This window comes from Somniosus microcephalus, unplaced genomic scaffold, assembly GCF_052327205.1.
Source record: "Somniosus microcephalus isolate GS21.2 unplaced genomic scaffold, FLI_Smic_1.0 scaffold438, whole genome shotgun sequence".
NCBI classification, from domain to species: Eukaryota; Metazoa; Chordata; class Chondrichthyes; order Squaliformes; family Somniosidae; genus Somniosus; species Somniosus microcephalus.
In genome coordinates this window covers 120,896-134,184 of record NW_028225625.1, presented here as the reverse complement: position 1 = coordinate 134,184, position 13,289 = coordinate 120,896, and the positions used below count along the sequence as shown (strand labels likewise).

At 47.4% G+C, this 13,289-nt stretch overlaps 1 protein-coding gene across 1 annotated transcript in view; it reads left to right on the top strand.

The window, feature by feature from the left end:
• The window catches only part of LOC147081761 (uncharacterized), a 73,597-nt gene extending 60,990 nt beyond the window's left edge, over nt 1-12,607 (top strand). Inside the window, exons 5-6 of the mRNA XM_085980705.1 lie at nt 11,896-12,079; nt 12,332-12,607. Of these exons, the coding sequence (XP_085836831.1) occupies nt 11,896-12,079; nt 12,332-12,607 (460 nt within the window). The remainder of the gene's footprint in view (nt 1-11,895; nt 12,080-12,331) is intronic.
• The last annotated feature ends 682 nt before the right edge of the window (nt 12,608-13,289 follow it).

Here is a 13,289-nt window from a genome sequence, read left to right as displayed (position 1 = left end):
CCTAGAATCGACGTTCAATAAGCCGGCGACGGGCGGCCCTTGCACTTTGTGCCTCCCTCCTGTGCTGGTCCTCCTCCTCCTCCTCCTCCTCCTCCTCCTCAGGTGGTCCTCCAATCTGTGGTGGCAGTGGCTGTGTCCTGCGGATAGCCAGGTTGTGCAGCATGCAGCAAACGACCACGAAATGGGAGACTCGCTCCGGCGAATACTGTAGGGCTCCACCGGAACGATCCAGACAGCGGAACCGTTGCTTCAGGATGCCGATTGTTTGTTCGATGATGTTCCTGGTCGCTTGATGGCTCTCGTTGTATCCCTCTTCAGCAGGGGTGCTGGGCGCACGGAGCGGGGTCATCAGCCAGGTACACAAAGGATAGCCTTTGTCCCCGATAAGCCATCCTCGTGGGTGAGGCTGGGCCTGGAACATGTCTGCCACAGAAGTCTGTCGCAGGATGAAGGCATCGTGGCTGCTGCCTGGAAAGCGGGCATTGACAGCTAGGATGAGCTGCCTGTGGTCACACACCAGCTGGACGTTCAGCGAATGGTAGCCCTTCCGGTTGCGGTAATCCTCGGCATTCTCCAGAGGTGCCCGCAAAGCCACATGCGTGCAGTCAATGGCGCCCTGCACCATGGGGAAGCCCGCGAATGCTGCAAAGCCCATTGCACACTGTTGCTGCTTGGCAAGGGCCATGGAGAAGGAGATGAACTGACGTCTCCTTTTGAAAAGGGCATTGGTCACCTGGCGGATGCAGCAATGCACGGCGAACTGGGAGATGTTGGCAATGTCCCCAGTAGCGGATTGGAAGGAGCCGGTGGCATAGAAGTTGAGAGCCACCGTCACCTTCACTGCCACCGACAGAGACGTCCTGCTCCTCAGCTGTGGCTGCAGATCACCGCCAAGCAGCTAGCAGATCTCTGTGACCACGTCCCTTCTGAATCGCAGCCTCTGAACACACTGCTCCTCAGACATGTTGAGATAGGAGAACTGCTGGCGGTATACCCTGGGTGGGTAAGGCCTCCTTTCCCGACGCCTGTTGCCCCCTCTCCGTCTAGCCAGGGCTGCCATTCTCTCATGGCGTCTGTGAGCCCTTTGGATGTAATTGAGAAAGCCAGCGTTGACACCCACTGCAGCCCCCATAATATGCTGGCAAACAATGAGATGTCAATGAAGGCAAACACTAGTGGAAAGCTGTGGCCTGAAGCCAGAAGTACCTGTCCGAGTGTTGGGCCAAAGCAGAAAGCTATCTACCTTGGTCTCTCTCCAAAGATCCGTTTCTCAAGAGGGAGTGCTGCGAAATGGCAGACCTTTATAGTGCAGGAGGAGTGCCCTTTAATTTGCGCCCCCCGCGCCCCGCATCGGCTGAGCACCGTTCCACTCTAACAGTCGCTAGGGGCGCCAGGCGCACAATGGGGCGTTGCCACTGAAGTTCCGGTTGGGGGTGCACAAAGGGCGTTGCACGAGGAAATGACGTCATGATCTGCGCGCGCAGCTGAGCGCGCGCAAAGACTTTGCGCCGCCGCTAAATCTCTAGTGAAGTTGGGGCGAGGCGCAGTTCATGCTGCGCCCAGGCACTACCCGCCTAGCGCCCGACATCTACTCCTCCTAAGGCGCTAATGGCTGGCGCAACCAACTGAATTTCTAGGCCTATGTGTGTGCAGAAACTCATGGCGGCTTATCAAAACAGAAAACATCTTGACGAGGTTTTGTAATGTGATGGAAACTGACCTTGGAACCAGCAGCTATACCCAGAGTTAATGAAATCATCCAAAAGCTGCATTGCATCATCCGTAAGTCAATTGGCTGGTTTGAATCATGCAGCTTATAATCCAATTATGTAACGGCAGAAGTCCAATAAGATTGTAACAAGTCACAAGGTCGCCACAAGGTACTTGAAAGTATAAAAATGCTGGAAACATAGAAACATAGAAGATAGAAGCAGGAGTAGGCCATTCGGCCCCTCGAGCCTGCACCTCCATTCAATGAGATCATGGCTGATCATCCAATTTCAGTACCCTGTTCCTGCCTTCTCCCCATATTCCTTGATCCCTTTAGCCTTAAGAAATATATCTAACTCCTTCTTGAATATATTTAATGAATTGGCCTCAACTGCCTTCTGTGGTAGAGAATTCCACAGGTTCACCACTCTCTGGGTGAAGAAATTCCTCCTCATCTCTGTCCTAAATGGCTTACCCCTTATCCTTAGACTGTGACCCCTGGTTCTGGACTCCACGGCCATCGGGAACATTCTTCCTGCATCTAGTCTGTCCAGTCCTGTTAGAAATTTATAAGTTTCAATGAGATCCCCTCTCATTCTTCTAAACTCCAGCGAGTATAAGCCCAATCGACCCAATCTCTCCTCATACGTCATTCCTGCCTCCCTCCATGGCAAGAACATCCTTCCTCAGATAAGGCGACCAAAACTGCACACAATACTCAAGGTGCGGTCTCACCAAGGCCCTGTACAACTGCAGCAAGACATCCTTGTTCCTGTACTCGAACCCTCTCGCTACGAAGGCCAACATACCATTTGCCTTCTTAACCGCCTGCTGCACCTGCATGCTTACCTTCAGCGACTGGTGCACAAGGACACCCAGGTCTCGTTGCACTTCCCCTTCTCCCAATCTATTGCCATTCAGATAATAATCTGCCTTCCTGTTTGTGCCAACAAAGTGGATAACCTCGCATTTATCTGCCCTGGGAGTGTTTGATGGGACAGTTTAGAGGGAGCTTTACTCTGTATCTAGCCCGTGCTGTACCTGCCCTGGGAGTGTTTGATGGGACAGTGTGGAGGGAGCTTTACTCTGTATCTAACCCGTGCTGTACCTGCCCTGGGAGTGTTTGATGGGACAGTTTAGAGGGAGCTTTACTCTGTATCTAACCCGTGCTGTACCTGCCCTGGGAGTGTTTGATGGGACAGTGTGGAGGGAGCTTTACTCTGTATCTAACCCGTGCTGTACCTGCCCTGGGAGTGTTTGATGGGACAGTGCAGAGGGAGCTTTACTCTGTATCTAACCCGTGCTGTACCTGCCCTGGGAGTGTTTGATGGGACAGTGTAGAGGGAGCTTTACTCTGTATCTAACCCGTGCTGTACCTGCCCTGGGAGTGTTTGATGGGACAGTGTAGAGGGAGCTTTACTCTGTATCAAACCTGTGCTGTACCTGCCCTGGGAGTGTTTGATGGGACAGTGTAGAGGGAGCTTTACTCTGTATCTAACCCGTGCTGTACCTGCCCTGGGAGTGTTTGATGGGACAGTGTAGAGGGAGCTTTACTCTGTATCTAACCTGTGCTGTACCTGCCCTGGGAGTGTTTGATGGGACAGTGTAGAGGGAGCATTACTATGTATCTAACCCATGCTGTACCTGCCCTGGGAGTGTTTGATGGGACAGTGTAGAGGGAGATTCACTCTGTATCTAACCCGTGCTGTACCTGCCCTGGGAGTGCTTGATGGGACAGTGTAGAGGGAGCTTTACTCTGTATCTAACCCGTGCTGTACCTGCCCTGGGAGTGTTTGATGGGACAGTGTAGAGGGAGATTCACTCTGTATCTGACCCATGCTGTACCTGCCCTGGGAATGTTTGATTGGACAGTGTAGAGGGAGCTTTACTCTGTATCTAACCCGTGCTGTACCTGCCCTGGGAGTGTTTGATGGGACAGTGTAGAGGGAGCTTGAAGGGGTTAAAATGAACCCTCTCAGAATTCAGACAGCCGCAGTGACCACTAATTAAGTGATGCCAGCAAAATTTAAATCAGAACAAAGGAGTGGGGTCATGTGAAAGTGAACAAAAGCTAAAAGAAACCAGGTGGCGATAAAAAGTTTCACAATTATCTGAATGACTTAGACAGAGTAGCGCAAGCAAGTTACATAACTACTTTCTTATGTGAAAAAGGCGAAACTAAACAATGGACAGCATGTAGGAAAGCTTCGCAAAGCAAAGATAAGACGCAGCCGTGGGACGACAGAATATGTGTGTTTTGAGAAACTTTGATAAGAAATTTGCTGCTTTAGCTAAAAATTGTAGACACAGCAGAATATAGGGGTCATGGGAATTTGACCTGTGATCAAAGGCATAGTAAGCTGTAACTAACCTTTACTAATACTGAAAAGAATAAATAAGCCATATGTGATCAGGTGATTATTGTAATACAATGTGATTGGATGAAAATAGAATAAAAAGCTGTACCAACCAAGTTAATAAACTGTGTACTTTTACTTTAAGACAGACTCTAGTGAATGTATTTTTCACCACAAATTGGCGTAGTCGGCAGGATGCTATGGAACTGAAAGATTGCCCGTACCAGTGAACCCGGACGAGAAGTCAAATTCTGACCGTCCAGAAATTGAGTCATTTGGGAAGGCGGAGGGACAGTGCCGTAGCATCACGAATCAAGTGAAAGTCTGTAAGAGGTGAGAGAACACAGTTGTGTGAGTGTGGATCGCATGAACTAAGGGAACACTGTGTAGCGATAGAGGTCGCGAAGGAATGAGTGATTGACGGATCAACAAGGACATCGACCCTAGCCTGAGCCGGAATTAAGAGGGCGATTGGGCCCCACGTGATGGCCAGGATCAAGTAGGCTGAGAGACTCCAAAGTACCCTGGGATCGTGAAGTCAATGAATGTATGTGTGCTTAATTGTGATTAATTAACTGCTTAAAAAGTCTTTTATGACCACTGGGGGTGTTACTGGAGGTAAGACGGAGGGGAGAAATCCCAGGTCACAGACGTACCACGAATAAAGACAGGATCACGGCAAACCCACACAGAGAAATGCAGCAGAGTAGGTAAGACTGACGTAGGATTGGCTATGGCGTCGGGGAAAGAGATGGAATGGGGAACCCCTGGGTCCCTTACCAGGCTCTATGCAGATGACCGGAAGGGTTTGATAGACAAGATGAAAAAGGATGGATGGGATCCGCCTAAGGTACCAGTGTACCAACGAGAATGGTGGGAGACACAAAAGGGAAGTAAGACAAAGAAAGCGGAGTTATATTGGTACACCAATTAGTAACGGTCATTCACAAGACCGAGGAAATTAAAATGAAAATGGAGAGAAAGGATAAGGAGATTGGCGATCTACAGGAGCAAGTAACAAAATTAGAGAAAAAATTGGCAAAGCTAAAGGATAAACAAGGGTCCTTAGAGGGGGTCGCGACATTCCCATTGCCATCATTAAGTTTTAAGAATGTGCGAATAAGATTGTGCCCCAAGAATTGAAAAAAAAACCTTTGAAATAATTTAAGTTAAGCTGGTGTGTAAAAACCGAGAAGAGCAACAAAAAGTTTGTTTAACAAAAGATTAAGTTTCAGTCTAAGATTTAACCTTGGAGTTGCGGTTGCTGTGGTGAAATCTTCTAAAGCAGCTTGATTTGATAAGAAAATATGACGTAATTTACTGTTTTCTGCAAGAATGTGCCAGTTTGTTTTGTTTGTTCATAGTTTTAAAAAAGATAAGCTTCTGCCTTAAAGTTATAGTTGCCAATGTGCTTGGAAGAAAATTAACTTGAATGTTTACAAGATCTGGATTAAATTGGAGTTATGAGGTTAATTAACCTATTAAAACCAAACTTTCATTGTGGCCACGGTGAAATTTTGGTTGGTGTAAATTTGTGTAGACCGCATTGAATAAGATAACTCCGCTCTGCAAGAACATCCAATAGTTGCAGAGTTCCTTACAAAAACTTACTTAGCTTGTGAACTTTGCTCAATCCCATCTTTTTTCACTGTCCATATTACCTCAGTGTTCGTGTTTAGTTAAAGTGTGAAAACACAACTGTCTTTCGATCAGGAAAGTTCTTTTTTTTTGATTTACATGAATTGACGCAGTTGCGTGCATTTGATAATGTTTTGCTCCACCTTAAAAACCTGCAAAGGAGTTAACCCTTCCACTGACAGCTGTTTAAGTTCACCAAGCAACAACTTTAGTATGAAATCTAAAGATATTGGACATTATTAAATTTAAGTTTCTTAATTTTAAGTTATTATTTCACCACAGTGGCAGAGGGAAAATTAAGATTTGATAAATTAACCCCTTGGGCTCTAAGCAGAGTCACAATGGATTCCCTTCTTTCTTTTGTTATATGGAAGTTACCTTGTAAACTAATTGCAGCACTTCTGTCTCTAATGTTAAAAACACTGTGTAAGCTACCTAGCCTGAGAATCACTTGTTTCTGAAATTGGAAATGAAGATAAATTGATAGAGATGAAATTGAACATTGACAAAACCTGCCAGTCAGTTCAACTGTACTGCTATTTGGATTTTGGGATAATTTTGAAATGACAAAATGGACTCAGGCACTATATATTTGGTTACTTTTGGGAAAATAAAAGATCCTCTAAAAATAATGATAATAAAATGTGTTAATAACTTGGATCAAGTGAGAACGTTTGATCTATGTTTTCTATCTTAAATATTGTACTGGACAGTAAAGTTTTTCCAGGACTCATGAATGAGATATGAATGGTAATTAAAGGAAAGTGATTGAGAGTGTAAGATTGAAACAGGAGAATTACACTACTGAATGGGAATTTTCAAAATTTTCTAGTGAAAGTCAGGAAAATGTAGTTAAGAATAGTAAATTGATAGCTTTCTCTTGGAGACATTTGTGTCCCTGCCTTTAATGAACTTTTAAGAAAACTGAATTTGATAGTCTGGCCACTACCCAAGACATCGGGACCATGCAGAGGAAGATGAGCAAAGATCTCCAGGCGACAACAATCTTTCAATAAGATAGCTGAAAGCCCGAGAAAGGCTTGTATCGGATGGCATGTGTGGCACGATATTGAGATACTGATATGAGTGTGCAAATGTGATTCAATACGTATGAGGTAATTACCATCCAGGAATGTATGGTGAGTTTGCACTGAAGAATGGGTCTCAGACATGCTCAGTTACTTGACAACAGCAAGACATGAAATGGTTAATGTGGCTCAGGAGAGCGAGACAACTTTTAAAGCATACTCCATCGAGAAACTATCTAATTAATGAAACAATCAGAATAGAGTTAAACACACGGGTACCTGTTAGAGGGATTGAAGTTGAAGTGGAGAGTTGCATGGAATCTGGATTGGTACAATCGAGGGCCAAGGAGAAATCATGATTAGTAATAATTATCCACAAGATGGATACGAGCAAAAGAGAGATCTGGAGAATCTTTTAAATCCATGATTTGTTGATTAGATGTTAAACTGTAATGTATTTGATATGATTGTGAGACTGAATTTAACTGTGACTAATAATTGTGTTTTGTAGGTAACAGAGCGTGGGAAAAACCAGTACGAATCCAGTATGAGGTGATTTTAGTGGTGCCTCCTGTGTCACTACTACTGCAATTACCATGCTTTACGGGTCTAACAGGACCTGTCCCATCAACCAACACGTTTTTAAGTATGAGCTACACAATTATGTGGCACAATTCGGATACTCGGATATGACATTCCCCTGTTGTTTGTGGGTTTCAGTGAGCTCATGATGCGACTGAACTCCTCCCTAAAGCATTTTTATGTTTTGGAGCAAGACAACTGGAGAATAGATATTGAAATTGACAGCATAGGGGACGACTCACATTGATGGGATATTGGGCTTAATACATCAGCACACCCTTAGGTTCGTATTATTTCACATGCTCTGGTAATTATCCAACTTGTAATGATAGTGTATTTGATATATGTAACGTGTGTAGTAAGACTTTGATACATAAGCCAATTGGGTACTCATGCCCATGACTGACAAGCACTAACAAATTAATTGAGCACACCAAAAGAGAAGATCCGAAGCAATGTAAAGGAGACCCCAGGCGGTGTAACATCAGGAAAGATAGAAGAAACAGAGGATATCCCAGGCGGGGCAGAATTGGAACACCGGAACAGTGAATTGAATTTGAGTAAGGGGTCAGAGGTCGCTCCTTCTCCTCAAAGGAATGGACTGTAAGGAAGGGAGAAATCTTCAAGACTCCCTACTAACTAACGCCCAAGTTGAGAGAGCAATAAGAGCTGGCTAGATTAGTCAAGAGCCGATTGTGAGAAGTCAATAAAGAAATAGCTATTAGATTCAAAGATGGGTTTTAATTCTTAGACCAGGGACTGACAACAGGCAAGCGGAAAAAGATAGCATAAATGCCAGCAAGGTCGAATATCAAGACAAATAGAAATGATAAGGACTTATAATTGTCATTATAGTTGTAGTATTATTTTGTGTTATAATGACGGTTCTGAAAGCATGCTGTAGGGCAGCTGCGTCCCGAATAGTGCCTGTTGCTATAGTTGATATAATCGATATTGAGCCAGAAACCGAACAGTTATTGCGGGATAATGAACTGATAGAGATAGGAACATACATGTAAAGTTCTTTGTTCATTTTCACAGACTACCACGCCTAGCACAAGATAGACAGAGGGGAAAGACGAACTTAGGTACAAAGTTTAAGCCATCAGTATAGGAGTAATCCCGGGGATGATAAAAGTGGAAGAGAAGTTGGTATCCCTAGCCAAAGTTTAAATTTGGTGCGGGACCAACAGGAGGGACTGAAGGGGTTAAAAGCAAATCCTCTGTGTTTAAAGTCAGAACAAAGGAGTGGGGTCATGTGAAAGTGACTAAAAGAAACCAGGTTGAGATAAGAAATAACACAATAAAAATTGACTTACGTAAAAAGGCAAAACTAAACAAAGAACAATGTGAGAAGCTTCGAAAAACCAAGATAAGACGCAGTTGTGGGACCAGACAGAATATGTGCGTTTTGCGTAAACGATAAGGAATATGCTGCTTTAGCTAAAAATTGTAGACACAGCAGAATATAGGGGTCATGGGAATTTGACCTGTGACCAAAGGCATAGTAAGATGTAACTAACCTTTACTAATACTGAAAAGAATCCATTTGTGATCAGGTGATTATTGTAATACAATGTGATCAGGTGATTATTGTAATACAATGTGATTGGATGAAAATAGAATAAAAAGCTGTACCAACCAAGAGAGAACGAGAAGGTGCTCGCACAGACCGCGGGGTCTGAGACTATTCTCCCAGAGCTCTGATAATAAACTGCATCTTTTTACTTTTACACGGTTTAGATGTGAATTTATTTTCACCACAACAGTTGGAATTATTACGAAGCATACTAATGAGGCTGCGAGCTACCCCAAGACGAACGACCGGACTGACCTTTCATGAACTAATGACAGGACGAGCTATGAGACTACCAGAGGATTTGGCTGGAGGGGTGGGAGAACCAGGACCAGTACAAGATAGATTAAGGCGATACTTAGTACAACTAAATCAGGAGGTACAAGCACTAAATAAAAAAGTAAGGAACCAACAACAGATTAAAGATCTAGAAAGGCAGAATGCTGGACTTAAACCAGACGACTTGCCCAGAATAGGTCAACAAGTAATGACGCAAGTTATCGGAAGAAAGGGAATGGGGCCATGTACTGTATTAATGACAAGTGATACGTGTGATTGTCTACAAGAACTGATGGGTATGCGATGGAAGCAATGGACACAGGTGAAACCATTTAACACTAAAGACCCCCATTCTACCCTCTCCTCTAGGGGAAAGAGCTCGGAAGACGACCATCTCCTCCGCTTGCACGGGAAGGTGCCAGGCCTGTTCCTGTGATGACGTCTTAATCGGGCCCCAGCCTCAGCGCCGGGGAGGAAGGTCCCGCCCCCTAGCCGCGCCGCCATTGGTTGGAGGACCAGGCCGCCCAGTTCAGTCCTCCCAGCTCCGCCCTCTTCCTATTGGTCAGCGCTCCCGTCAGTCAGAATCACGTGGCTCACTCCGCCACCCCGCGAAGCTCAATCCGCTGCATTCGGCGTCCGCGGAGGTCCCGCCCACCCGACTCTCAGGTTGGTTTCTCGTATTTTACTTCATAATCTCGCTCTACGCTCCACCCCTCACCTCGATTTAAATCGCTTCTTAAACACTTGACTTTACCCCGGCCGCTGATTCCGCCTCTTCCCTGGGCCCGGCCTTTTGTCTGCTCCCCGGAGGCCCCGCGCAGGCGCACTGACAGTCTCGTTTTGTGGTGGGGCCGAATGAGCATGCGCGGCCCCGCCTCTCCACATTTAAAGGGACAGCCACCACCTCCACATTTAAAGGGACGCCCACCCCCTCCACATTTAAAGGGACACCCATCCCTCCACATTTAAAGGGACACCCATCCCCTCCACGTTTAAAGGGACACCCATCCCCTCCACATTTAAAGGGACACCCACCCCCTCCACTTTTAATGGGACAACCACCCCCTCCACATTTAAAGGGACACTCACCCCCTCCACATTTAAAGGGTCACCCGCCCCCTCCACATTTATAGGGACACCCGCCCCCTCCACATTTAAAGGGACACCCACCCCCTCCATATTTAAAGGGACTCCCTCCCCCCTCTCATGTGTTCTTCTGATTAAAGGGACTGTGACAATTCCCCCAGCCACTGCACTTTAGCAAGGATGTGAAAGACCTTGAGAGTCAGCCAGTGGCTCAGTTGGGAGCACCCTCGTCTCTCAGTCAGAAATTTGTGGGTTCAAAGTCCCCACTCCAGGGACTCGAGCACATAAACCTAGGCTGACGCTCCGGGGCAGTGCCGAAGGAGCGCCGCACTGTCGGAGGGGCGGTGCCCTGTCGGAGGGGCAGTACTGAGGGAGCACCGCACTGTGGGAGGGTCAGTACTGAGGGAGCGCCGCACTTTCAGAGGGGCAGTACTGAGGGAGTGCTGCACTGTCGGAGGGGCAGTACTGAGGGAGCGCTGCACTGTCGGAGGGGCAGTACTGAGGGAGTGCTGCACTGTCGGAGGGGCAGTACTGAGGGAGCGCCGCACTGTCGGAGGAGCAGTATTGAGGGAACGCCACACTGTCAGAGGGGCAGCACTGAGGGAGCACCGCACTGTCAGATGGCCATCTTTCGGAAGAGACGTTCATGTGGACATAAAAGATCCCATTATTTCGAAGAAGGGCAGGAGAGTTATCCCCGGTGTCCTGGCCATTATTTATCATGCAAATTGGCTGCAGTGTTTCCCACATTACAACAGCGACTACACTTCAAAAAGTACTTCATTGGCTGTAAAACCGTTGGTCGTGAAAGGCGCTGTATAAAGGCCCATCTTTCTTTATTTTCTCTCCTGTATTTACATTAATTACTTATATAAACCTGTTTTACTGTCTCTTGCAAGGGGAGGAATTGCAGACGGGCAGCTTAACGCAAACATCACATGAAGATCTGACAGAGTCACTCGATTCATCAGGACTTGAATATCATCGACATATGGAAGTGGAAAGCAGCAATCAGAATGCGGGCAAACTGCACACGTGTCTTGTGTGTGGATGTGGATTCAACCGAAGGTGCAGCCTGGGGAGGCACAAGTGTAACCAAAGCGAGGAGAGTCCATGCAAATATTGGGAATGCGGGATAGGATTCAGTTGCCTCTCCGAGCTGGAGACTTTCCGTGAAATGGCCGTTCACCTGCTCCGTGTGCGGGAAGGGATTCACTGATTCAGCCTCCCTGCGGACACACCAGCGAGTTCACACCGGGGAGAGGCCGTTCACCTGCTCCGTGTGTGGGAAGGGATTCACTCAACAATCCGCCCTGCTGAGGCATCGGCGAGTTCACACCGGGGAGAAGCCGTTCGCCTGCTCTCACTGTGAGAAGAGGTTTAACCAGTCTTGCCACCTGTTGCTACACGAGCGTGTTCACACCGATGAGAGACCTTTTCAGTGCTCCGACTGCGAGAAGGGCTTCAGAAGATCCAGCAACCTGATACAGCACCAGCAAGTTCACACCGGGGAGAGGCCATTCACCTGCTCCGTGTGCGAGAAGGGATTCAGCCATTCTACCTCTCTGCGGGTGCACCAGCGAGCTCTCACTGACTAGAGACCCTGTAAGTGCCCTGACTGTGAGAAGAGCTTTAAAAGCGCCGAGGATGTGTCGAGGCATCAACGCATTCACACCGGGGAGAGGCCGTTCAGCTGCTCTCACTGCGGAAAGAGGTTTGCTAAGTCATCGAACCTGCTGAGACACCAGCGACATCACACCGGGGAGAGGCCGTTCACCTGCTCCGTGTGCGGGAAGGGATTTGTCCAGTCCCACACTCTGCTGGTACACGAACGTGGGCACACTGACGAGAGGCCATTCTCCTGCTCCGAGTGCGGGAAAGGATTAGCTCGTCCCTACTCTCTGCGGGAACACCAGCTGGTTCACACTGACGAGAGGCCGTTCTCCTGCTCCAAGTGCGGGAAAGGATACACTCATCCCTCCTCTCTGCGGCTCCACCAGCGAGTTCACACTGACGAGAGGTCGTTCACCTGCTCTGAGTGCGGGAAAGGATTCACTCGTCCCTGCTTTCTGCAGGAACACCAGCTGGTTCACACTGATGAGAGGCCGTTTAAATGTTCCGACTGCGACAAGAGTTTCAAATGCTCCAAGGACCTGAAGAAGCATCGACACATCCACACCGGGGAGAGCCCTTTCAGCTGCTCTCATTGCGGGAAGAGGTTTATGCACTCATCCGGTCTTCGGAAACACCTGTTCGCCCACAGCGGGAAGAGGCCGTTCCCCTGCTCAGTGTGTGAAAAGGGATTCACCAGTCCATCTTACCTGCTGAGACACCAGCGAGTTCACACCTGAGCACACTGGTCCCATTCTGCTGTTAATCACATGAAGGACTGTTCTGTGTTAATAATAGCAATTACGGGGTTGGGGGGGCAGGGGGGGGGTGCGGTTTGAAGATGCTGATAATAACCCCATTAACTAGGCTGGAGTTTAAGAGGGGTCAGCCTCGGCTCAGTGGGTGACACTCTCACCTCTAGAGTCAGAAGGTCATGGGTTTGAGTCCTACTCTGGAGACTTGAGCACGTAATCTAGGCTGACACTCCAGGGCAGTACTGAGGGAGAGCTGCTCTGTCAGAGGTGCCATACTATTTGCCTTCTTAACCGCCTGCTGCACCTGCATGCTTACCTTCAGCAACTGGTGCACAAGGACACCCAGGTCTCATTGCACTTCCCCATCTCCCAATCTATTGCCGTTCAGATAATAATGTCGTCCTGTTTTTGCCACCAAAGTGGATAACCTCGCATTTACCCACATTATACTGCATCTGCCATGCATCTGCCCAACCACCCAACCTGTCCAAATCATACTAGAGTTTCTCTGCATCCTCCTCACAGCACAGCTGCCCACCCAGCTTTGTGTCATCTGAAAACTTGGAGATATTACATCTAGTTCCCTCGTCTAGATCATTAGTATATATTGTGAATAGCTGGGGTCCTAGCACTGATCCTTGTGGTACCCCACTAGTCACTGCCTGCC